The 22,267-nt window shown below is 64.4% G+C and overlaps 1 protein-coding gene across 1 annotated transcript; it reads left to right on the plus strand.

Annotated features, from left to right (window-relative positions):
- Positions 1–907: 907 nt before the first annotated feature.
- JUP (junction plakoglobin) lies at positions 908–20,257 on the plus strand. Its single transcript, XM_059830411.1, has 15 exons — positions 908–935; positions 11,063–11,295; positions 12,297–12,550; positions 13,150–13,388; positions 13,873–14,074; positions 14,698–14,842; positions 15,254–15,357; positions 16,580–16,918; positions 17,320–17,475; positions 17,601–17,720; positions 17,905–18,055; positions 18,193–18,314; positions 18,559–18,598; positions 18,960–19,129; positions 19,388–20,257. Exons 2-14 carry the CDS (start codon positions 11,070–11,072, stop codon positions 19,103–19,105), a joined length of 2,244 nt encoding a protein of 747 aa, XP_059686394.1. The 5' UTR covers positions 908–935; positions 11,063–11,069; the 3' UTR covers positions 19,106–19,129; positions 19,388–20,257.
- Positions 20,258–22,267: the final 2,010 nt, after the last annotated feature.

The following is a 22,267-nucleotide window of genomic DNA, read 5'->3' on the forward strand; positions in this document are numbered from 1 at the left end:
GTTTCCCCACCCGGGCGGTGCGGAGCCGCTTCCCGGGGCTGGGTGATGCCCCGGGCCGGGCCCTGCCCCGCCGCTGCCGGCTCCGTGCCCGGGCACCCATGGAGGCCCACACGGCCACCGCGGCGGGAGGCAGGGGAGGCCCACGCGGCGCCCACGGCGCGGCTGCGCGAGGCCTCTGACGGCGGCCCGGCCAGGCCGGGGCGGGCGGGAGCGGGGAGGACAACCGGGGGGCGGCAGGGCTGGGCGGGCAGCGCCGAGCCCCCGCCCGCGGCCCCACGCTCCGGCCGGGTCTGGCCGGAGCCCCCGCGGGACCGGGCTGCCTGCAGCCCACGGGCGACGCCGGAGGTGTGTGGGAGGGCGACACGCAGGGGCGCGGCCGTGGGGTGCCCGAGCTCCCCCGCAGGGTCCCGGCACCCCACGGGCACACCCCGTCCCCCCCCGCCGGGGTCCCCGCACCCCCACAGCGCTCGGGGGGTCCCCGCACCGCCGGGGCTGCCCCCGCCCTGCCCAGGTACGTCCCGGCCCCGCCCAGGGGAAGGTCCCTGGCCCCGCCCCGGCCCCGCCCCGGCCCCCACCTCGCCCCGCCCCGTGACGTCACCCAGGTGGTCCCTCGCGGCCGCGCCCTTCCCCGCCCACCGCCGCGCCCCGCCCGCCCCGCCCCGCCGCCCAATCGCCTGCCGGCGAAGGGCGGGGCGGCCGCGCCCCCGCCAATGGAGAGCGGATAAACACGTCCGGCGGGGGCGGTGCCCGGCCGGCCGCGGGGTTGACGGGCGAGCGGGCGGTCCAATAGCGGCGCGGCGGCGCGAGGGCGGGGCGTGTGCCTGGGCGGGGCAGGGCGGGGCGGGGGCGGGGCGGCGCGCGGGGCGCTGCTCGCCTTTTGTTCGGGCAGGAGCGGGGCGGCCGCCAGTGTCCGCGCCCGGGGAGCCGCCGCGCAGGTGAGCGGGGCCGGGGCTGCAGCGACCGGGGGGGCCCGGGCGGGGGGGGGCCGGCGCGGGGCCCGGCGACCGGGGCTGGGCAGCGGCGGGGCTGGGCGGGCTCCGCCGTGCGGGGCTGGGGAGCGGCCGCGCTCGGGGCTGGGAGGAACCGGGCTCCCCGGGCCGGTCTCGTCGCCGCCCGGGGCAGGGCTCTCCCGCAGGCGGCGGAGCTGCCCGTGCGCCCGTCCCGTCCCGCGCGGGGCCGGCGCGGGCGCCGCGGCTGTCGGTGGCCGAGCCCGGCCTGCGCGGATCCGGTCGGGCGGGTCCCCGGGGCGAGCCCCCGCGGGCGCCCGCGCTCTCCCGGCCCCCGCTCCCCGCCCGGCGCCGCGGGAGCGGGCTTGCGAGTTGCGACCGCGCGCCCCGGTGCGAGGCGGCGGCTCCGTCCCCGGCACCGCCCGGGCGCGCTCGCAGCCGCCGTTCCGCGGGCGAGGCCTTGGGTGGCCCGGGGGCTCTTGCGTAAACCGTGGCCGCTCGGTGCCGCGGCCGCCGTGCCGTGAGTCACCCCGCCTGGGTGCCGCCGTCGCCGCCCGTGGGCCGCCCCGCGCCCTCCGCCGGGCTCGCGGAGCGCTCTCCGAGGGGGCCGAGGAGGAGTCGGGGCGGCCCCGTGTCCCCCGGGCGGCCCCGCCGCGGGACGGAGGAGCGCGGGGCCCCCAGCCGAGCCCCCCGCCAGCGGCTGACCGCGGGTGTCCGCGCCGGGGAGGGGGGAGCGAGACTCGGCCGCCTTCGCCGCCGGCGCTGGGAGAGCGGAGAGCCCTCCGGTTGCCTCGCTGAGCGGTCGGCTTAATTCTCCAGCTTCGCGCTCGGAGGAAGGGATCATGCTGAAGCGCTGCTGGGAGTTGCCCGGAGAAGGAAGACGTAGGCTGTCGTACCAGCAACTTGGAGAGACGTTTGTGCCGCGAGAGGAGCGTGACCGCGTGCCGAGAGGGCACGGCTGCCTGCCGGGCACGGTCCTGGGTGACCCGTGCCACTGTCGTGCCCGCTGCGCTGTGACGGCAGCAGCCTGCACCCGCTCTTGCTGGGCAGCAGTGTCCCTGCACCCCCCGGCTTCCCTGCGATGCTGTCGGGGTGCCTTGGCGAGCCCTCTGTCTGGGGCGATGCTCCCTGTCGGCTTCCCCGTGCTGGAAGGGTGACGGGGGCCAGGGACGCCCCATGACCCAGCTGGGTCCGGCCCCCCGCTTGCTGCACCTCTTGCTCCAGCCCACGTCGTGCTGGTTTTGGCGCTGGTGCCGCTTGCCAGCCCCGACACCCGGCAGTCTCGCACCCGTCTGCCGTTGGGCTGGCAGGCTGCCGGGGGCGAAGCGTCTCCCTGCCAGCTGCCGTGGGGACGGGGCTGGAGCTGTGCCGGGACTGCCGGGGGCCTTTGCTCAGGGCTGTCATCTGCATCCAGGGCGGGTGTGGCGCCCGCGGGGTCCGCTCCTGGCCCTGCTCTCGCTCTTGGGGGAGCAGGTGTCCGGCTCTGCTGGTAACGGGGCTGGGGAGATTTTAAGGTCCGTTTCTGTGTCCTTGTTGGTGTTTTATTAGAGTCCACTGGAAGCGTGCGGGGTACCCAGTGAAACCGTCTTTGCACATCTGAAGCCTGTAATCATTCATCGCTTTGGAAGGTTTCCATAAAGTGTCATGAAAAACCCATTTTGCTGCTAATTTGGCATAAACAAGTTGGCCGTCAGGACAGGAACGCACGGAGCTCCTGGCATCAGTGGCTGAGGGGTGTTTTCCCCTCCAGGGCCGGCTCTTGCGCGGGTGCTGGGGGAGACGTGGGTGTCCAATGCTCAGGGGGCTCCCGGGGCACCGGGGGAAGGTGGGGGCGGCTGAGGCAGGGCCCTCGCTTCCAGACAATGGCGTTTGCGGTCTATTGTCTGGGCGATGTGGCGTGTCCTTGCCGGCTCCAGGAAGCGCGTGCATCCCGGTGGGGCCGAGCCGGGCTGCTGGGGGGGGATCTGCTGGGGATGGGCGTGTGAGTGATGTGCACTGTGCCTGGAGCCTCGACTGCCTCGGCGGTGTGGGCGGCTCATGGCTTGGCTGCAGCCGGGGACCTTGGAGAATTTCCCCTGTGGTCCCAGCGCTGTATTTCAGTGTAATGTTCAGGGCTGTCCTAATCCCATTAACTCTCCCCTTTGTTTCCCCCACCTGAAGTCCTTAATCAGCTCTAGCAGCTGGGGCAGGCAACTGTGGCACAGCTGCACGGCTTTCAGCTGAGGCTGTTCCTGTGACGATGGCTTCCCTTCAAGGCTGTGGTTTGGTGTGGGAGCACTTGATGGGATTTGGCTTTTTATCGCGCTTCCAGATCTCCAGGGTTTAAGACGGTGCTTCTACCGGGCGCGCTGCCGCTCGCAGATGGCAGAGCCTTCGGGAGCGGAGCTGCCCTTGGCCCCCACTTTGCAAGCTGGGGAAGCGGAGGCTCTTTGCAGAGAACTTGCAAGACTTTAATTGCAGCATCTGTACCAAGACTTGCGCTAGTCTTGAAGATTTAAATTAGACTGGCTTCTAATTAACAGAAGTTAAAAAGAAATTTAATTTCTATTAAAACAGTGTGAGTCTACCTTGGACTTTGGCTTTTACCTTGATTTCAGCCGCTGCTTTCCTACCTAGACAGGGTGTGTGGGGCACCCAGCATCACCCAGAGCTGGGGCTTGGGTGGTGGCTCTCAGTCCCGTGAGACTATGGGGTGTCCTGGGTTGGTCTACGCAGATGGAAGCAGCTGGAATGGCAGCTCAGGAGGACACCAGGGCTGCACTGGTGCCTCGAATCGCTGCAGCGTTCTCTGCTTCAGGAGGGTTGGTTTTACACCCCTTCCCCAGGGACACTGGTGAAGCGGTGGAGGGCAGCGGGGGTGTGAAGGTGCAGGTACTCCCTCTCCAAAGAAGGCTTAAAACTTGACCTGAGCAGCTAAACGCCATGTCTGTGCTTAAACTGGGTTGGCTTCAGAGCCACGCGGGTGCCTCGATGGGCAGAGCCCCTTGCTGCCTTCTCTTCCCACCTCTGGTGCGGGAATGCTGCATGGCTTGTCAACGGCCGCGGGGGGAGATGAAGATGTTTCTAATTAGGCAGAGGTTTGAAATACCCTTCCAAATATGCCAGCCCTGATGGGTTTTGCTGTGGCTGCTGACAGGCCTGGAGGCATTTCAACACGCCTCAGTCGCTCAGCTCCGAAGTCGCTTTGCAAACAGGGCAGGAGCCTGGTGCTGCACCTGCGGATGCTGGGGCTCATCGGGCAGTCCTGCGATGTCTGTGCTCGTCTGAACCGAGAGAGTCCTTGGGGTCCTTCCGAGACCCTGAGCAGGAACTGGAGCTGGTGGCTGGGTGGAGGGGGTGGAGGTGGGATGCTCGGTGTTTTCCGAATATCCCAGGCCTGGGTGATCAAACCCACAGGAGGCGGAGAAGGCGAGTGAGCAGCAGTGCCCTCCTGGGAAGGAGCCTGCTCTGCTGCTGGCGACGCAGACCCTGTGGTGTGGGATGCGCCGCGGTTCCGCATGGCTTTTGGGGGTGGATGGCTGGATAAAGTGCGTGTGCTTCGCTGGTGGGGGAGAGACCTTTGGCTGCTGTGAGGAGCCCTGCCGTAATCGTTGTGACGCGCCGGCAGAGCCCTGGTGACAAATCATTGACTTGCTCCGACAGGCCGGGTGCTGACGGGTGTTGGTGATAATTTCTTGTGAAGCGTCTGAACTTTACAGATGTAATGCAATTGGATGGAGAAATTAAGCCGGGGCTCAGCAGCCCTGCGTCCCTCCCCGCTGCCTCAGCTTCTCCGGCAGCATCAGGGCCAGGTGGTAAAATCCCGTGTTTCTGGACGCCATGAGTGGAGCTGGGAACAGCTCAAAGCCTGAATTTAAAGCCTGCAATTATCATGTTCTTAAAGGACAACTTGGTTTTTGTGCTCTTTAAAACAAAATAATGATTATTTTTTTCCTATCCAGATGGAGTTATTGTGATTAATTGCATCATGCCAGTTCTCCTTTCCATGGACAAGTGGCGAGTTCCCGTCTTTCCCAGCAGCGTTTCTAATGAGATCAGCAAACTTGTATTAAGGAGGGGATGTGCCCGTGTGGGTCCTCCTGATCCCGCTGTCTCCATGGATGGTGATGTCTGTGCCAGCAAGCGGGTGTGCGGGGAGGGGAGATGCTCTGCCAGAGACCCCACTATGGGTTTTGGCATGTGAATGTCCCTGGGAAACCCCTCCTTGGGCTGGGTCCTGCCATGGGGTTGCCCTGCGCAGGCAGAGCCGGCCAGACACGGCACTGGAGCTGTGCGAGGGGGAGCTGCCCCCAAATCAGGGCACAACAGAGCTGCTGGATCCGTGCTGGTGCCCAGCAGTGCTGTGCACGTGGGGCAGGGAGGTAACGCTGGGCGAGCCGGGGCTGCGGCAGGGCACGGCGTGGGCAGCGGGGCTCTCGGGGAAGCCCAAGCCATGGTTCAGTGGACAGTGCTTTGGCATGGTTCTTGCACGAGTCCCAGGTGCCCGGCGGTTCCCGGGGCCGTGGTGCCCTGTGCGAGGGCTCGGCTACTCCTCGGTGTGCTGCGGGAGGGTGGGTGTCATGCTCTCGCTGTGGGAGAGCACTTGATGGATAATACCTTGTCATTTTGGGATGTGAAGTGTCAAAATATTACAGCCTGGACTTGGCACGTGCTGGAGCTGTCAGTAGCTGTTAATTTGGGTGAAGGCGAGGCACTTCCAGAGGCCTGGGAACATGCTCTGCTTCGATGGAGACCATCAGTGGAGCGGGTTGTGGTGGAGACGCTGCTCTGCCGGGGCCAGCTCTGCCACGGGACACTAGTCTCGCTGTGCGCAGGGGGATGTGGCACCCCTGGTGCTGCCTGAATAGTGGGAGCGGGGCTGCTGCACGGGGCTTTTGGCAGCTCAAACTTAACCTCACCAGGAGCAGCTGGAAAATACATAGGGTTTTAGAGCCCCCTCCAGTGAGGGGGAGCCTGGGCCTGAAGAGCAGCTCTTGCACCCCTCGCTGCCCTCCTCGAGTGACCTGAAGTTCTCGGAGCTGGTGGGGTGGCTGGGAGCCGCTCTGGACCTGCGAGTGCCGGCGAACAAAGGCCATCGGCTCCTTTGTGTGTAGGGCCGGGGCAGCCTCGTGCTGTTACAGCCCACTTTCTAACAAGAAGCTGGTTGCCTGTCTCCTCCTCATTAAACTTCAAGCTGCTCTCGTTCCCCTTTGAATTTTTCCACTTATCTTTGCTGTAAAGCCCCATTGAAAGGGCTTGTGGTAGCTGGGATCTGACTCTAACACTTACCATTGATGCTGGTGAGGTCTTGAAAAGCTCCTTTCTCTGCCTGCTCCTGCTGCGTGCTCCTGCGAGGGATCCTCTTCAAAACCATTGAAGCTTTTGTACAGCCCTGGGTCTGCTGCAGTGTCTGCAGGAGCTTCGTTAGCTGCTGCCCCAGCTTCGTTAGCCATCGGTGCAATGGTGTTGCTTCTGGGTGCCTCTGGGCAGGGGGTTGCAGGTGATGGGGGATCTTGGGGTGCAGCGCTCTCGGGTGCACCGAGCCCCGGGTGTCCTTGCCCCTAGCAGGGCTCCGCTGCTGTCGAGGCTGCTGTCCTCCAGCCTCACTGTCTGAGCAAGCGGTCACTAATTCCCTGGCTTCTCCAGGCGGTGGGGAGGACCGGAGATCGCTTGTGTGTAGCATAAGTGCTTCTAAAATAGAGTCTTTTCTCATACTGCATTTGTTGAATTGCCTTAACTGCCTCTTTCCTTTTCTTAAAAGCCTAAGTGACTGTAATTACAATCGCTCGCATGCTTCCCACAGCCGAGCTCACCCCCTTGCATGGTGCGGGTCCTAAGCAGGGGCACCTCCAGCACTGCTGCTCTCTGTTCCTGGCGGGGCTGGGAAGGATGCGTGCAAGGATGGGGCTCTGTGTAGGGCTATTGCAGCCCCTTGGCCGGCATCCCGCACTGTTCTGCTCTGCGCAGGGGCGAGGGCAGGCTGGAGCTACCCGTGATGTGCTCAGGCTGCCTCTCACACCCACCGACCCCCCGTCCTGGTGCCTGCTCCCGTGCAGCCCCTGCCTGGGACTTGGGATGTGGGGGTGCTCTGTGTCCCCCACCTGCTCACTCGGGGGTGACCCCCCCATTGGGGGTCATGGCTGCTTGCCCCAGGGACCGCTGCCCCCCAAGAAGTCCCTGGGCCATAACTATTTTTGCATGAAGCACCATTCATGGCTTCCCTGCTGCTGTTCTGGGCAGCTCAGCTGTATGTCTGTTGGCTGTGTCCTGCCTGCGTGAGGCCGAAGGCTTCTGCTGGCAGCTGGAGGGAAGGGCTGGTCAGGCCCAGGGCTGCGTGTTTGCTGGAGACTTCCTCCGCAGACGGTGTCTCGAGGGGGGGCAATGCCGCCTGGCCGCTGATCAAATGGCTCTGGGGGCGGATGAGCTGCTGGCTGGTGCCTTACAGCCGTGGGAGCTTCCTCTGCCTTCCCCAGCGTTCCTGGCTGTGGGAAGTGGTAGGAGAGGGATTAACCTTCTCCTGGCTCTCCCCTGCACGGCGTGTGGCTGAAGCCCCTGCCAGCCCCATGTCCCACAGGGAGGTGCTCCCCCAAACCTGCTGTCCCCCTCTGTGGGGTCCCCCACATCTGCCTCGTTGTTTCTTGCTGTTCTTGCTGTTCCCGGGAGTGAGTCCTGTATCCCCGGGGGTCTCAGCTCTGTGCAGGCGGGGGGTTCAGTCGGGGCTTGGTGGTACCGCTCTGGTTAATAACAGCCCACTGGGAGGGAGATAAGGGCCGGCCACAGCAGCAGTCATCCTAAGGACAGGCCTGGTCATGGAGGGGGCTGGAGCCCACCTGAGCATCCCCTGTGCTCAAGGGCAGATATTTTCACATGTGCCCTAAATACCCCTGGCTTCTCCCTCCTGCATGAACCGCTGCCTTCCCCTTCCCTGCTTCCTGGGGATGGTGGGGGTCCTGCCCCACTGCAGCCCTTCACCACCAGAAGCATCACTGGTGAATGGCTCCTGCTGAAGGTGAACGCAGGCATAACCAGCATCCCCTGCCTGGGGGACCACCCGTCTCGCTCTGATCCTGCTGAGGAGGAGGGAGGACGTCCAGGGACAGCCCAGCTGTGGGTGATGGGGGAGAAACTCGTGTCTGGCCCTTGCTGGGTAACAAGCAGAGGATGCTTAACACAGGGTTCGGAAAATGTCACTGCTTGCTGCTGGAGCATCTGACATTTGCTCCGCTGGCCCCGTCACCTCCGCGGGCGCTGCTAGCCTTGCTGGCTGCCTGCGGCAGTGAGCAAACCCCCCGGGGCTGCTGGCAGGGTGATGCTCCAGGGGAAGGATGGGGGCTGTGGTCAATGAGGTGCCCGTGGTCCCTTCTGGGGGGCTTGTGGGAATGGAGAGTCCCCTGAGCCATGTAACGCCCATCCCTGGTGGCCCCCTCTCCCCCCGCTGCAGGGTGCTGTGCTCAGATGGGTCTAACACGGTGCTCATTAGCTTGGACCCACTCTCCTGCTTGGAGCTTGTCTGGGGCCGATCACCTGAGCTTGTGTCTGGGCTCTGAGGAGCTTTGCTGGCTTTTGATGTCTCCGGGGTGCCGGCAGTGCAGACGGAGGGGGTGGCGGGGGGGTGGCTCATGCATAATGCAGGGCTCTGGAAGAAGCTGGTGTCTGAGCTGAACTCATGGAGGTTTGAAAAATTAAGTGCCTGTCAAACGCCTGTAAATTGTAGAGCAGCCGTTACCGGTTGACCAACGGTGCAGGCAGCCCCTCCTGCCAGCTCCAGCTCGCTGCTGCCTCTGGGTCCCTGCCCTGGCTGGGGTGGGTGCTTGGGGTCCTTATACCTCCCCTCTCTGGTGCAGGGAGCGTTCCTGCCCTTGGCTCCGCTCTCCCCTTGCTCACCCTGTCCAGGGCAGCTTTCCAGCGTCGGCCTGGGGTCCCTCTGGCCACAGCCCTGCTGCCCGGGCTCTGCACGCCAGCTCCTGGCTGGGATGCACGATGGCTCGCACCAGCTCCTGCGCCGCGGCAACTTGCCCCACCGGTGCCAGCAGAAAGCTCTCCTGCCTGCCATGCTTCCTTGGCCATGGTTTGGCATTGCTTTTCTCGGCCTTCCCAACACAATTTGGAGGCTCTGCCACCGTGGCCAGAGTGACCTAGCTGGGACGACTTGCTCAAGGGAGCAACAGCTCATGAATACAGGGGGTGTGCGGCGCTGTGGCACTCCCGGCTCAGCAGAGGGGCTCTCCTGGCCGAACCCTGCTCTGGCACGGGGTGGGGAGCGGAGCTGGGCTCGCCCCTCGCCCCCGGCACTGTGTGTCACGCACCACCCTGCCACGCCAAACGGAAACCCCAGCTCGAGCCCGGGAATGATCTGCCCCCGCTGGCCTCCATTAGTGGGTCCCTCTCTTGCTGCCTTATAAACATGCATTATGCATAACCCATTAAAGCCGGAGCAGTACTTAGTCTGTGGATTGCTGCTTGACAGCTCAAAAAAATACTGAATTGACAGGAGCAGCGCCCTGCCGTGGCTGCGGGAAGGTGGCTGGACGGGGGGACAGACACAGGGGGATGCATCCAGCCGGGGGGACGGGAATGTGGTGGGGCTCCTGCCTCCCACCCAGCTGCTGTTCCCCAGGAATGAGCGTTTGTGCCCGGGCTGGGATTTTTCCCTGTGAGCGCTGGTCTGTGCCGCTCGCGAGGGCTCGGCCGCTCCTTGGGAACAGCCGGCAGCGCTGGGGCGAGCTGCGCCAAGCCCATGCGCGCCGTGCCCTGCCAGGCTGCCCCGCGTGAGCTGCGTCCTCGGCCCCCACCCAACGCCCTGACTCAGCCGCTGGCATGGCGGGGGGCTGGGGCTGGCAGGGGGCTTGTCCCCTGTTCCCCTCGCTCCCCCGAGGAGGGTGCTGGGGCCCAAGGCTGCCACACCAGCCTGGCTGGCCCCTGCGAGCCCCAAGCTGTGCCGGCCGCTGGAGCGGAGCCAGGGGCGCGCGGCCGCCCTGATCCAGCTTGCTGCATGAATCAGTGCCGGTGGAGGTGGTAATTACGCCTCTATTTGGAAGCGCGGTTGCTGCTGCACCCAGCTATGCCGGGCGCCGGGCGGCAGCTGCTCCTTTCGCCTCTTATCGCCTCTGAAACTCTGACTCATCCCCACCCCTGCGCAGCCTCCTGTGCAGCTGGAGGAAGGGGCAGAAGTCCCGGCGGGTGCTGGGGTGGTGGTGATAGGGCTGGCTGGGTGCTGCCTCCATCCCTCCTTGCCTGCCTCCATCCCTCCCTGCCTGCCTCCATCCCTCCTGTCCTGGCTGTGCCGGGGGGCTGGATGCAGCACTGGTGACTCACAGCTCCAAGCTGCCCCGATGAGCTCAGGGGTTAATCCATGAGCCATCCTCCCTCCCCCTGCGTCCCCAAATTAAAGACAAGGGAAACCCAGCCCTGCTCGCAAGCAACCTTGGCTGGTTTGTCGTGAGTTTTGAGATGTGCTGGGCTGCCCTGTCCCGGCACTGCGCAGCCACGGCATGGTGCTCGGCACAGCATGAGGAGCGCCCAGCCCCAGACCACGCCATGGGCACTTGTTGTGCTGAGCACCCATGGGAGAGCCGAGCCAGTGGCTTTCCCTGGTTATTTTTAGGTGCTTTAGGAGTTTCCCAGAGGGCTTCTAAGAAGGTTCATTTTATTCTTGGAGCTCCAGCCTTGTGGCTGTCCCCAGCTCTCTCCCAGGTCCTGTCTCTGGAAACTGGTCTTTAAAAAGCCGGTGGGTAGCCGGGAAAGCCTGGAGTGGTGGGGGGCCTGGCCATGGGGCGAGCGGGGAGCCTGGCTGCAGGGTCCCTCTGCGCCGGGCAGAGCCTGCTCACACCTTCCCCGCCGAGGCGGTGAGACACGGTGTTGCGCGGCAGGCGCTGGCTGACGGCTCAGCGCTGGTTGCAGCCACGGTTCATGTCTGAACACGAGCAGCAAAGTGCTGAGCTGTGGGTTCGTCATCCTGGTGCCGCCTTTCATCTCGCGTCGGGGAGGAGGGCAGATAGCGATCTGCTCGTGGGCTGCGCAGGGGCCGGCTGCGCGCTGGGGTCTGCCGCAGGGTTCAGTGCAGGAGAGGGGCAGGAGGGTGCTGCAGTGACCTGGGCTCTGCCGGAGGCCTAACTTCTCCCCTCCCTGCCCTGCAGAGCAGCCATGGAGGTGATGAACATGATGGAGCAGCCGATCAAGGTGACGGAGTGGCAGCAAACCTACACCTACGACTCGGGCATCCACTCCGGCGTCAACACCCAGGTGCCCTCCGTCAGCAGCAAGTGCCTTGGGGACGATGATGAGGTCTATGGGAAGCAGTACACCATCAAGAAGACGACCACCACGAGCTACTGCCAGGGAGGGAGCCAGGGCCAGAGCCAAGCGCAAGGTAGGGGCTGCGGGGCCAGGCACATCCACGAGCTCGGCTGCTTGGCTCCTGCCTTCCTCCGCCTCCCCCACGAGCTGTGCTCCTTCTGGGCACTCCTCCACGCCACCTTCCACACCCCGGGAGTTGTTACTGCCTAAAATATGCTCCCTCCTGTCCTCCTTCCCTGCGCTGAGAGGCTCTTGCGTAGGGGCGGCGCGCAGCCAGCCCGCACTGCTGCTGAGCTGTGCACACACATCCGAGTGCACCGGTGGGTTGGCTTGAAATAGGAACAGCTGATCCCGGCCCACGGATCGGCAGTCTGGTCTGCTGCCTGTCTGCCTGCTCGGGAAACCTGTCTCAGCGCGGCTGGCAGAGCTGCCGGCATGTGCCATAAAGCCCCGCCGGCCAGCCTGTCTTCTGCTGCTGCTGCGAGGGTGAAGCATGCGGAGACGCAGCCCCCAAAGCCAAAGGAGATGCTTCCCCCGGCTTTATCACTTAAAAGAGGGCTGGCTTGCTCTGCTCACCTCTGCGGTTTCCCCATCAGCGATGGGCCCTGGAGGGTTTACTCACCAGCTCCCCCAAGGAGGCAGAGCCCCGTGGAGAGGGACGAGCCCTGCGTGGTCCCGGTGCCGCAGAGGTGGGGACCGCGGGTGGCTGCTGCAGCATCTCTGCCCCTCAGGTCGCTCTTGTCCTGGCATCCTCGATGGGGAAGGCCTGCGTGTCCTTCTAATACCCAGTGCCAGCTGGTCCCAAGTTGCAAATATCATTAATTTTTTAATTAATGGGCCTTGTGTGACAACTGCCTAATCACGCTGCCTGACTGAGTGTTGTCTTATCTCTGTGCTGCCGTATCTGTTTACGCTTTGAAGCACCGGCTCCTTGCAGAGCGTGCTGGGACTGCTGACGTTGCCGGTGTCGTTGTGCTAAGCTCTTGCTCAGCTAATTGAAATTGGAAAGCAGGGCTGGGAGCCCTCCTCGGAGAGAGTCCGAGACTAACGCTGCCTCGCCGTCTCCCCCTGCAGCGGACATGGAGGCTCAGCTGGCCATGACCCGGGCCCAGCGCGTCCGGGCTGCCATGTACCCCGAGACGGTGGAGGACCGCTCCCTGCTCATCACCACCCAGCTGGAGGGGCAGCAGACCAACGTGCAGCGCCTGGCAGAGCCCTCGCAGATGCTGAAATCGGCCATCGTGCACCTCATCAACTACCAGGACGATGCTGAACTGGCCACCCGTGCCATCCCGGAGCTGACCAAGCTGCTCAATGATGAGGACCCGGTAAGGAAGCATGGTTTGCCTGCGCATGTCTCTGGGCTTTCAGCTGCCGGGCTTGTGGGGTGCGCTTCCCCAGCCATGGCAGCACAGCCGGGCTCCCATCCTTGCGGGGCTCCGTGGCCGCCGTCCGGCTCCTTCTTCTTGACAAAGCTCTGCAGTTGCCTCCACCCCGCAACAGGACTGAGCCCACCTCTGCCCACCCGCATCTCCTCACAGCCTGTCCTTGCTGCTCGGCCGCGGCTCTCCTGCCCTGGCCTCGCACAGACCCTGAGTGCTTCTTGCTGGCTCTCGGTGCTCCAGCCCCCCCCCGCCCTCCCCCTGCCCATCCCTGCAGGACGCCTGTGCTCCGTGGACCCAACCGTACGCTGCCCACTGCTGCAAACTGCAGTGTAGCACCTGGAGCATCGTGGATGAGGATTGTTAAAAATAGCAATCCTTGCTGCGCTGCTGTGCCAGCTCTGCTGCTCCAGCACCGCCTTGCCCGGCACGACGCGTGGCAGCCCTGGGCCGGCTGCCACCCGGCAGAGTGGGATCCCTCCTGTCCCTGCTGTGATGGGCAGCAGTGGAACCCTGTCCCACCCACCGGCTTCTTCCCCCGCCAGGTGGTTGTCAGCAAAGCAGCCATGATTGTCAACCAGCTCTCCAAGAAGGAGGCGTCGCGCCGCGCCCTGATGCAGTCGCCCCAGATCGTGGCGGCCGTGGTCCGCACCATGCAGAGCACCAGCGACCTGGACACGGCCCGCTGCACCACCAGCATCCTGCACAACCTCTCGCACCACCGCGAGGGCCTGCTCTCCATCTTCAAGTCCGGCGGCATCCCGGCCCTCGTCAGGATGCTGAGGTACGTGGGTGCTGGTGGGGGGTCCCGAGAGGATGGCAGAGCCGAGTGGTCCCTCCCGGGCTGGCAGCCAGGAGAGTGCCTGGGCTGGGGGCAGAGGAGGGGAGGGCTCGTGCTGCCCCTAGACGTGGGTCCTCCTGCTCACCCCAGAACAAGGGAGTGGGACACCTTGAGCCTTTTAGCCTGCGAAAGCCCCCAGGGGTTTGCTGCATTTGGAGCCTGTGTGGGGGCAGGAGGAGGGGATCGATCCCCCACACTGCCTTGTTCATGGAGATGGGGCTCGGTCTCTGCTCTGCCCCGAGGAGGAGGCGTCCCTTCCCCGAGGGCTGCCCTCGGGCCACGCAGCACGGTGGCATCGCACCGGCTCCTGCGGAAGGGCACTGGGCGGGAGTTGGGGCTCGGGGCAGCCCTGGGGGCTCTGCTGGCAGCCTGGTGAGCCCGGAGGCAGCTGCCCGCGCTGACGTGGCTCTGTGCCGCCTGCCTGCAGCTCGCCGGTCGAGTCAGTCCTCTTCTACGCCATCACCACCCTGCACAACCTGCTGCTCTACCAGGAAGGGGCCAAGATGGCTGTGCGCCTGGCCGATGGCCTGCAGAAGATGGTTCCCCTGCTGAACAAGAACAACCCCAAGTTCCTGGCTATCACCACCGACTGCCTTCAGCTCCTTGCCTACGGGAACCAGGAGAGCAAGGTGGGCCTGGGGACCCTGACCTGCCCCACGCCGTGGGGTCTTGCAGGAGGGAGTGGTTGCCCAACCTTGCTCCTCGCAGACAGAAGCCCGGGAGGCAAGCGTGGGAGCTCCCACCGTCTCAGCCCACGTGCCCCCTGGCCGCAGCCAGCAGCGGAGTAGTTGTGCTGTCTGCAACGCTGCTGCGTCCGACCTCTCACAGGTGGAGCGTCCCCAAAAGTGCAGACTGTCCCAGTCTGGCTGGTAGATCGGCTCGGCTGGGTTTCTCCCCCCGCTGCTCCGGGCAGTGCCTCTATCTTTGTTCTTTAGCTGCTCCTCTCCTCCTACGCAGGAGTTGTCCCGGCCACGCGCGGAGGTTTGGTCCCTGGACCTGCTCTGACGCTGGCTGAGCCGGGGGCTGCTGCCTGTCCCGCCTGCGGCGCAGGGCGAGGGACCCCGGTGCACAGGGCTGGGGGGGGCGGTGGCAGTGCACGGTCCTGGCGGGGGTGACCTGAAGCACTCCTGCATGCCGAGGGGTTGGACCTCCTGCCTGACTTGTGTCCTGGCACGAGCTGGGGAATCCAGAGTGGTGGTCCCAGCAGCCCAGAGCTGCCGCACGCTCCGACCCTGGCCCTTCTGTCTTGCAGCTGATTATTTTGGCCAACGGAGGACCCCAGGCCCTGGTGCAGATCATGCGCAGCTACAACTATGAGAAGCTGCTCTGGACCACGAGCCGGGTGCTCAAGGTGCTGTCGGTGTGTCCCAGCAACAAGCCTGCTATCGTCGAGGCTGGTAAGAGGGGCTGGGGGGCTGCGGCAGAGCTGGTGTCAAACTGGAGTAGGATGGTGGTGTCAGGATGATGCAGCTGAGGGTGCCGTCTCGCATCTGATGTGCGGGTCAGGCAGATGCCTTGCGCAGCCAGGTGAAACCACCTGCGTGTGGCCTGGTTTTGTGCTCTGAAAGGCTGCTGAGCTGCTTTCCTGGCACCGTGCGTGGGCAGGATCTGGCCTGGCCGGCCGGGAAATGTCTTCCTGCACCGCATTTAGCCTCCTCTAAACCGTGAGGCTGCATCGCGCGTTGGAGGCATCGGTTGGGTGGTGCCCAGCCCATGCTCCCCAGGCAGACCCACTGTCTCTCCCTTCTCCTCTCTGCTGGGGCAGCTTTGGGTATTTACAGATGGGCTGGTGTCTCCTTCCCCGGCAGGCGGCATGCAGGCGTTGGGCAAGCACCTGACCAGCTCCAGCCCCAGGCTGGTCCAGAACTGTCTCTGGACCCTGCGAAACCTCTCTGACGTGGCTACCAAACAGGTGAGTCTGCGGGACCCTGAGTCGTGCTTCAACGCAGCATTTCGGAGGCTTCTCCGTACCAGCTGCCGGGCTGCCCCTCGCCCTCTGCTTGTGCCAGACTGAATCCAAAGCGACGTCCTTGTGCCATTTCCAGTCCCTGTGAGCTGCGGGCTGTGGCAGCGTGTGTGCCTGGCAGAGCGAGGGGATGCCTGGCTGTGTCCGAGCCCCGCTGCAGCAGGGGTTTGCCTGGCGTCGCGGGAAGCTGCATTACTGCCCACGGCCCTTCCCATGCCAGTCAGCTGCCAATGCTCCTGCCGTGTCCCCGGCGGGGGGCCGAGGCCACCGGCAGTTGCTGACGTGCTCAGCTGAGCTGTTACCGAGGCGGTTGTGCCCGTGAGTGGCAGCCGGTGCGAGGGTGACCCCAAGCTCTGCTCCAGGGTTGCTCTCCCCAGCCCTTTGCTGCCTCCTGATGCGTTCCCCATCTGCTGGGGCCGCCTCGCCGTGCAGATTAGCGCCTGATGCAGTGTGGAAACTATTTGGGTTGGCGTGTAACTGTCCCCTGGCTCTGCAGACTGAGGGGGGGACGAAGCCATGGTGCCTTTAACTCCTTCCTGCCCCGCTGCTGGCTGCCTGCTGGCATGGCTGGGACCGGGGTCGCCCCGGGACTGCTCAGGGAGTGCCGGCGGGTGCATTGTTCGCACTTCCCAGCAGGGAAAAGCTGCTGGAGACATTAAACTCTAAGTGAAGCTGCACATGTCGGGAGCGCCTGTCGCTCACGCCATGCCGGCATTGCAGAAAAGCAGCCCTGGCTGCAGGGGGACAGGGAGAGGCGCAAACGTTGCCTCTCCACCATTGCTGCCTGCTCTGGCCCATGCAGAGCCGGGGGGCGCGTGGGGCCGGGATGTGGGGTGCTGGGGGGCCGGGGTCCAGAGCTGGGAGTGTGCAAGCTCCAGCAAGGGCAGCCACACAGGCCTGGGTCTCAAGGGGGGAGAGGGTGCCAGGTCTGGGAAGAAGAGTATGGCTGGGGGCTGGATCCTCTCTGCGATGGCAGGAGCTGTCCTTGCGGGAGGGGGCTCCTCCTCGCCAAGGCCGGGTGTCCGGCCCGTCCGGGGGGAGCAGCTCCGGCTCCCCGTGCCCAGGCAAGAGACACAGGGGACGGGCGTGGGGCTGCAGCCCAGCCGCTGGCTGAGCCCAGATCCGGCTGCGGGGGGGCTGCTCCGACCTCCTGTCCCTGCTCCTGCAGGAGGGGCTGGATGGTGTCCTCAAGATCCTGGTGAACCAGCTGAGCTCTGACGACGTGAACGTGCTGACCTGTGCCACCGGCACCCTCTCCAACCTGACCTGCAACAACAGCAAGAACAAGACCCTGGTGACGCAGTCGAACGGGGTGGAGGCCCTGATCCACACCATCCTGCGGGCGGGTGACAAGGAGGACATCACCGAGCCGGCCGTCTGTGCTCTCCGGCACCTCACCAGCCGGCACCCTGAAGCTGAGATGGCGCAGAACTCGGTGCGGCTCAACTACGGCATCCCCGCTATTGTCAAGCTCCTCAACCAGCCCAACCAGTGGCCACTGGTCAAGGTAAGGGGCCGGGGGGATGTTGGGGGCCAGAGGAAGCCAGTGGCTGGGCTGAAGCGAGCCCCCGGCTGCTGGCCCATGGTGGGACGCGCTGCTGGTGCTGTGCGCGGGAGTGACGGCGGGCTGCTGTCACCGCAGCCCTGGTCCAGTTGGGCGTCATCCTTGACAGCAGCTAATGGAGGAAATGGCTCGTGCTGGCTGCTCAGGGCTGGAATCAATACTCGCCCCGGCCTCCCCCACGGGGAGAGGGCCGGATCCGGTGTGGGATCTGCGCCTGCGCCGCGGAGGGGGATGGGGTGGGACAGGCAGGGGGAGGGGGGCCTGGCTGGCGGGTCCCGTGGGGAGCACATGCTGCTCTGACCCACGGTTGAGATGAATCTCTTCTTCCCCCTTCCCTCCTCCAGGCTACCATAGGCCTGATCCGCAACCTGGCGCTGTGCCCAGCCAACCATGCCCCGCTCCAGGAGGCCGCCGTCATCCCCCGCCTGGTCCAGCTGCTGGTCAAGGCTCACCAGGACGCCCAGCGGCACGTGGCAGCCGGCACGCAGCAGCCCTACACGGTGAGTGCCCCTCTGCCCTGCTCCTGGCACCCCAAAAGCCTGTGCCCATGCTCAGGGTGGTCGTGCCCTGGTGTGGGGCGTCCCGGCTGCTCCAGGGCCCCAGCTGAGCGCTTGTCCCCCGGCAGGACGGAGTGAAGATGGAAGAGATCGTGGAGGGGTGCACAGGGGCACTGCACATCCTGGCCCGGGACCCCATGAACCGCATGGAGATCTTCCGCCTCAACACCATCCCTCTCTTCGTGCAGGTCAGAGGCTGGAGGGACACGGGGGCTGCGCTCTGCCACCTTCCGCCCGGCCGGCACAGCCCTGCGGTGCTGCGGCCAGGGAGCCACGGCGCTTGGCTGGCAGTGCCCGCGCGCGTCAGACCGCATCAGGAGCGCGACAGCTCCTCGCTGGCTGCTTCATGTTGCCACTAATCTCTCCTGACAGCTCCTCTACTCGCCGGTGGAGAACATCCAGCGTGTCGCGGCTGGCGTGCTGTGCGAGCTGGCCCAGGACAAGGAGGCGGCAGATGCCATTGATGCTGAGGGGGCCTCGGCTCCCCTGATGGAGCTGCTGCACTCCAGGAACGAGGGGACGGGTGAGTGCCGCCACGCCAGGCCCTGTGCCGGGGGCTCTCCGCCACCTGGCATTGCCCCAGCTGCAGCCGGTCTGGGGCTTCTGGTGCTTCGGTGCCACGCGGCACCGGGAGCTGAGGCTGCTGCCCTTCCCCTGCAGCCACCTACGCGGCCGCCGTGCTCTTCCGAATCTCAGAGGACAAGAACCCCGATTACAGGAAGCGCGTCTCCGTGGAGCTCACCAACTCCCTCTTCAAGCACGACCCAGCAGCCTGGGAGGCGGTGAGCATCCTGCTGGGTGTGGAGAGAAGCCCTTTTCCCTGGGGAAACCGGGGCCTCTTGCGATGGCCCCGTCCTGCCTCCAAAAGCTGCCGCCACTGCCTCCAACCAGAGCTCAGACAGGAGCGACTGGCAAACGGGGGGAGGCGGGGGGTGGAGGGGCTGTGGCCTCAGCTCTCCAGCAGCCCTGGGTTGCGGTATCTGTGCGCACGAATCCCCTCTTCAACTGTGTCACCTTCTTTCGTAGGCTCAGAGCATGATCCCCATCAACGAGCCCTACTCAGATGGTGAGTACGGCGCCAGCTCTTCCTGCGGGGTCCCGCCATGGGCTGTGCTCTGGTGGGGCAGTTGCCTCATCTCACCAAACCAGGCTGGTTTTAAAACCTTTCTTGGGTGGCTGCCGGCAAAGTGCCATCCCAGCCTGCCTGGGGATGCTCAGCGGGATGCTCAGCTCCCCCGGGAGCCGCTCGCCTGTCTGCCTGGGCTGGCCCAGAGGCTTGGGGCAGGGTGGTGGCGGGTGGCTCTTGTGTCCTTTGCAGCACCACGTGCCACACGCTGCCCCAGGCGGGGGACCAGGAGGAGGGTGGCTGAGGTCTGGAGAAGTCTCTCGCTGGCGGGAGCTGAGGTTGCCACATCCCTTCCCTGCAGAGCTGGACCCCGGCTACCGCCCCATGTACTCGGGTGACATCCCCCTGGACCCCATCGACATGCACATGGACATGGATGGGGACTACCCCATGGACGCCTACAGCGACGGTGTCCGAGCGCCCTTCGCTGACCACATGCTCGCCTAACCCGCCCCGCAGCCCCCACACCAGGTAGTTGCTGGCGTGTACCCGGGCTGCGGGCACTTACCGAGGGCGCGCTCAGTCCTGGAGCCGGGTGGGTGGCCAGGGGAGGCAGGGCTGGCTGCTGGTGCCCGGCATGCCGCGGGGTCCCCAGTGCTGCTGTGGGGTCCCCAGCACTGCTGTGGGTCAGCACCCCCTTCGCCACATGGGCTCGGGGGGCCCTGGGCTGTGGTCTCCTCCAAAACTCCCCTTGGTCGAGTAACGGGAGCTCTCTCCTGCCGCGTGCAGGTGTTTTCTCCATAGAGAAGAGGGTGGCCCCAGAGCTGAGCATTCGCAAGAAGGACTTGGGAGACAGAAGTGCCTGAGAAGACAAACTTTTCCATTCCCACAAGAGGTTTTATTTTTCAATTTTTTTTCTTCGCTGTGGGTCTGTGGAGAAGGTCCTTCCTCCTGGGACTGCTTCGAGCGCCTACTGCCGCATCCAGCATCCAAGATACTGTTTCTGAAGCTTTAAAACACACAAACCCTGCACCATTAGCAACCTTTCATTGGCAAAATAGTCTTTTCTATGAATATATATTTCTTTTTTATTTTTAATATGGTGCCAACGGCTTTTGCCATCTTTAAGTTTGTGCTTTCTAACTTCCCCGCTATTTGTTCTGCGTGTTAGTGTTCTAGGAAAGGAATCTAACACAGGAAAACCCTTTGCTTTCTGCGAACTCTAACTTAATCAGGCCAATCCAGAGTTTGCTGAAAACAAAGGGTGCCGTGTCCCAGGACCTTCGTTTTAGCCATCAGGATGTCTGCAGTTTAATTCTTTCCGATCAGCCGTTGGGGAGCTGACTTTGTGTACCTGCCTATCCTACCAGTACCCATAGAGGAGTGACTCCAGCATTAGGAACTGTGTCCTTGTACTGATCTCTGTTGCACATTTTAACCTGTTTCCCTTCTTTTTGGTGTGGTGTGTTTCCGTCCCCTCCTCCCTTATCTAACACATTTTTTAAAGAGGCTCTAGATCTGATGGTGGTTTAATGCTTCCACCGGAAAGGGATGGACAGTTACTGGAGTGTGGTTCAGAAATGGAAGATTTTATTATTTCTGTAAGTTGTTTTTGTATAGACCAAAGCAAAGAATAAAATAACCCCCCAGCCCCGTGTTGCCCTGAGGCTGTTCTTCTGTCTGCTGGGGAAGGCCAGTGAGTCCCCTTGGGGCAGCCGGGGCGAAGGTGGCCATCGCCCTCCTTGGGCCAGGCGTTGGGGGTTCCCTCCCGTGGGGCTGGATGGCCTTGGATGAGCTCGTTCCCTCCCGTGGGGCTGGATGGCCTTGGATGAGCTCGTTCCCATGCTCTGACCTGCTGTGCCTGGCCAAGGGCTCAGGTGGTGACCAGGGGGACAAGCAGGCTGGGCCTCTCCCTGCGCCTCGGGGACGATGCTCAGCAGGGCACAGGCCACCTGCTCCCAGCCCCGCCGCACCGGCAGCGGCTCCTGCCATCAGCCGGGCACCCGGATGCGCTGCCAGCCCTTCCCTCACTGTCCTGGGTCGTTAGCATGCTGGCTCCGTCCAGGCGTCTGTCTGCTCTGTCAGGAGGTAGAACCTCCCAGTAATTAAGATGTTTGTTCGTTAGGCAGCATCACCGCCGTCTCTTCTCTGCTGCTGCACAGAGCTCACTTTAATGAGCTCTGGGGGATAAATGTGCCGGTCGGGAGCGAGCGCCGCAGATTGATGGAGCGAACCCTGGATGGAGCCGCGTGAGACTAGGTTAAAAAAGTGATTTACTCAGTCAAACCTGGTTGCCTTCTTCCGCAGCCCAGCTTCATAGCCGGAGCAGATGGCAGGAGGAAATATTCTCAGCTGAAATGCTAAGTCTGACAGCTGCGCCCAGGGAGGGCAATGGGGAAGCGGCGCCGGGCGCCAGGCAGGGATCGTGCTGGGAGGTGGAAACTGTCTGTTCGCCAAGTTACCCACCAACTTCAGGGCTGCCCATCTGCTTGGCGGCCTCCTCGGCATGGGGACGGGGCCAGGGACAGCCACCGCCGGCAGCCAGCCGCCCCGGGCTTTCCCACGGCACCTTTTTGGGCGAAGCAGCGCAGGCTGAGCCCGGAGGCAGGAGATTGCCTGCAGCAGTTCCCTGCGAGGCTGCGGGCGGGGGCAGCACTGTGGGTTTCGTCTGCTGGGGTGTACGTGCCGGGGGGTGGAAGGGTGAAACAGGGGCGGCCGCGGGACACCCACATTCCCATCCTTGGCAGGTTTGTACCTCTGCCCCATGCATCCATCCCGTGGGGGACGTCCGGGTGCCCGGGGGCTGCTCGGGCAGAGGTGGGGGACCTGGAGAGGGGAGTTGGGTCACGCAGTGATGTCTGCACTGCGCCGGTGGCTCAGGGTGCTGCGATTGCTGCATTGGTTTGGTGAGATACCCACCACCGTGACACGGGGAGGCAGCTCGAGAGCCAGGACATTGTCCCCGACCCCCTGGCTCCAAGCTCTGCCTGCTGTAGTACAGCTCGTGCTGTGCAGCCACGGGCAAGACACTAATCAGCCTGACACGGCTGCTGCCAGCGCGGGGAGATGGGGGGACGTGATCAAAGGGAGCTGGGAACAAAGTCGCAGCCGTTCCCCCTCCCTGTCAGCATCAACCCCTCTGTCCTCACGCGTTCGCTCAGCTCCGCTGCTGTGCCCAGCTGTGCCACAGAGGGAGGTGGGGGAATGGGAAGGTGGGTGCCCACCATGCACGGGGCCCGGCTGCTGCAGAGCGCGGCAGGACATGAAGGTTTACGTGTCTGTTGTGGTGTGCCGTGGTTGGTCCCGGTAGCAGCCTGGGCTGGAGCAGGAATGAGCTGTGGACAAAGGCAGCAGGAGCCGGTCTGGGAAGCAGGGCCGGCTCCAGCACTGTCCTGCCGGCTCGGGGAAACATCCTGCACTGAGCTCAGCCCTGTGGCCGCAGCCAAGCCCCGGTGCAGCAGGGATGCGGCCATGCTTCCTGCCGCCGCTCGTGCCAGGACCAGGGACGAGCAAAACAACAGCTGCTTTCCGGGCAGCCCTGGCAGGGCCGAGCGTGCTTCCGGAGGGCAGCGGGGCCGGGGCGGCTCGGTGGCTCACGGGACGAGGCTGGGGGCCAGGCAGCCCTCTGCCTGCTGCAGCCGCTGCCAGAACAAGAGACGGATCAGTGGC

This window comes from Gavia stellata, chromosome 28, assembly GCF_030936135.1.
Source record: "Gavia stellata isolate bGavSte3 chromosome 28, bGavSte3.hap2, whole genome shotgun sequence".
Classification (NCBI taxonomy): Eukaryota; Metazoa; Chordata; class Aves; order Gaviiformes; family Gaviidae; genus Gavia; species Gavia stellata.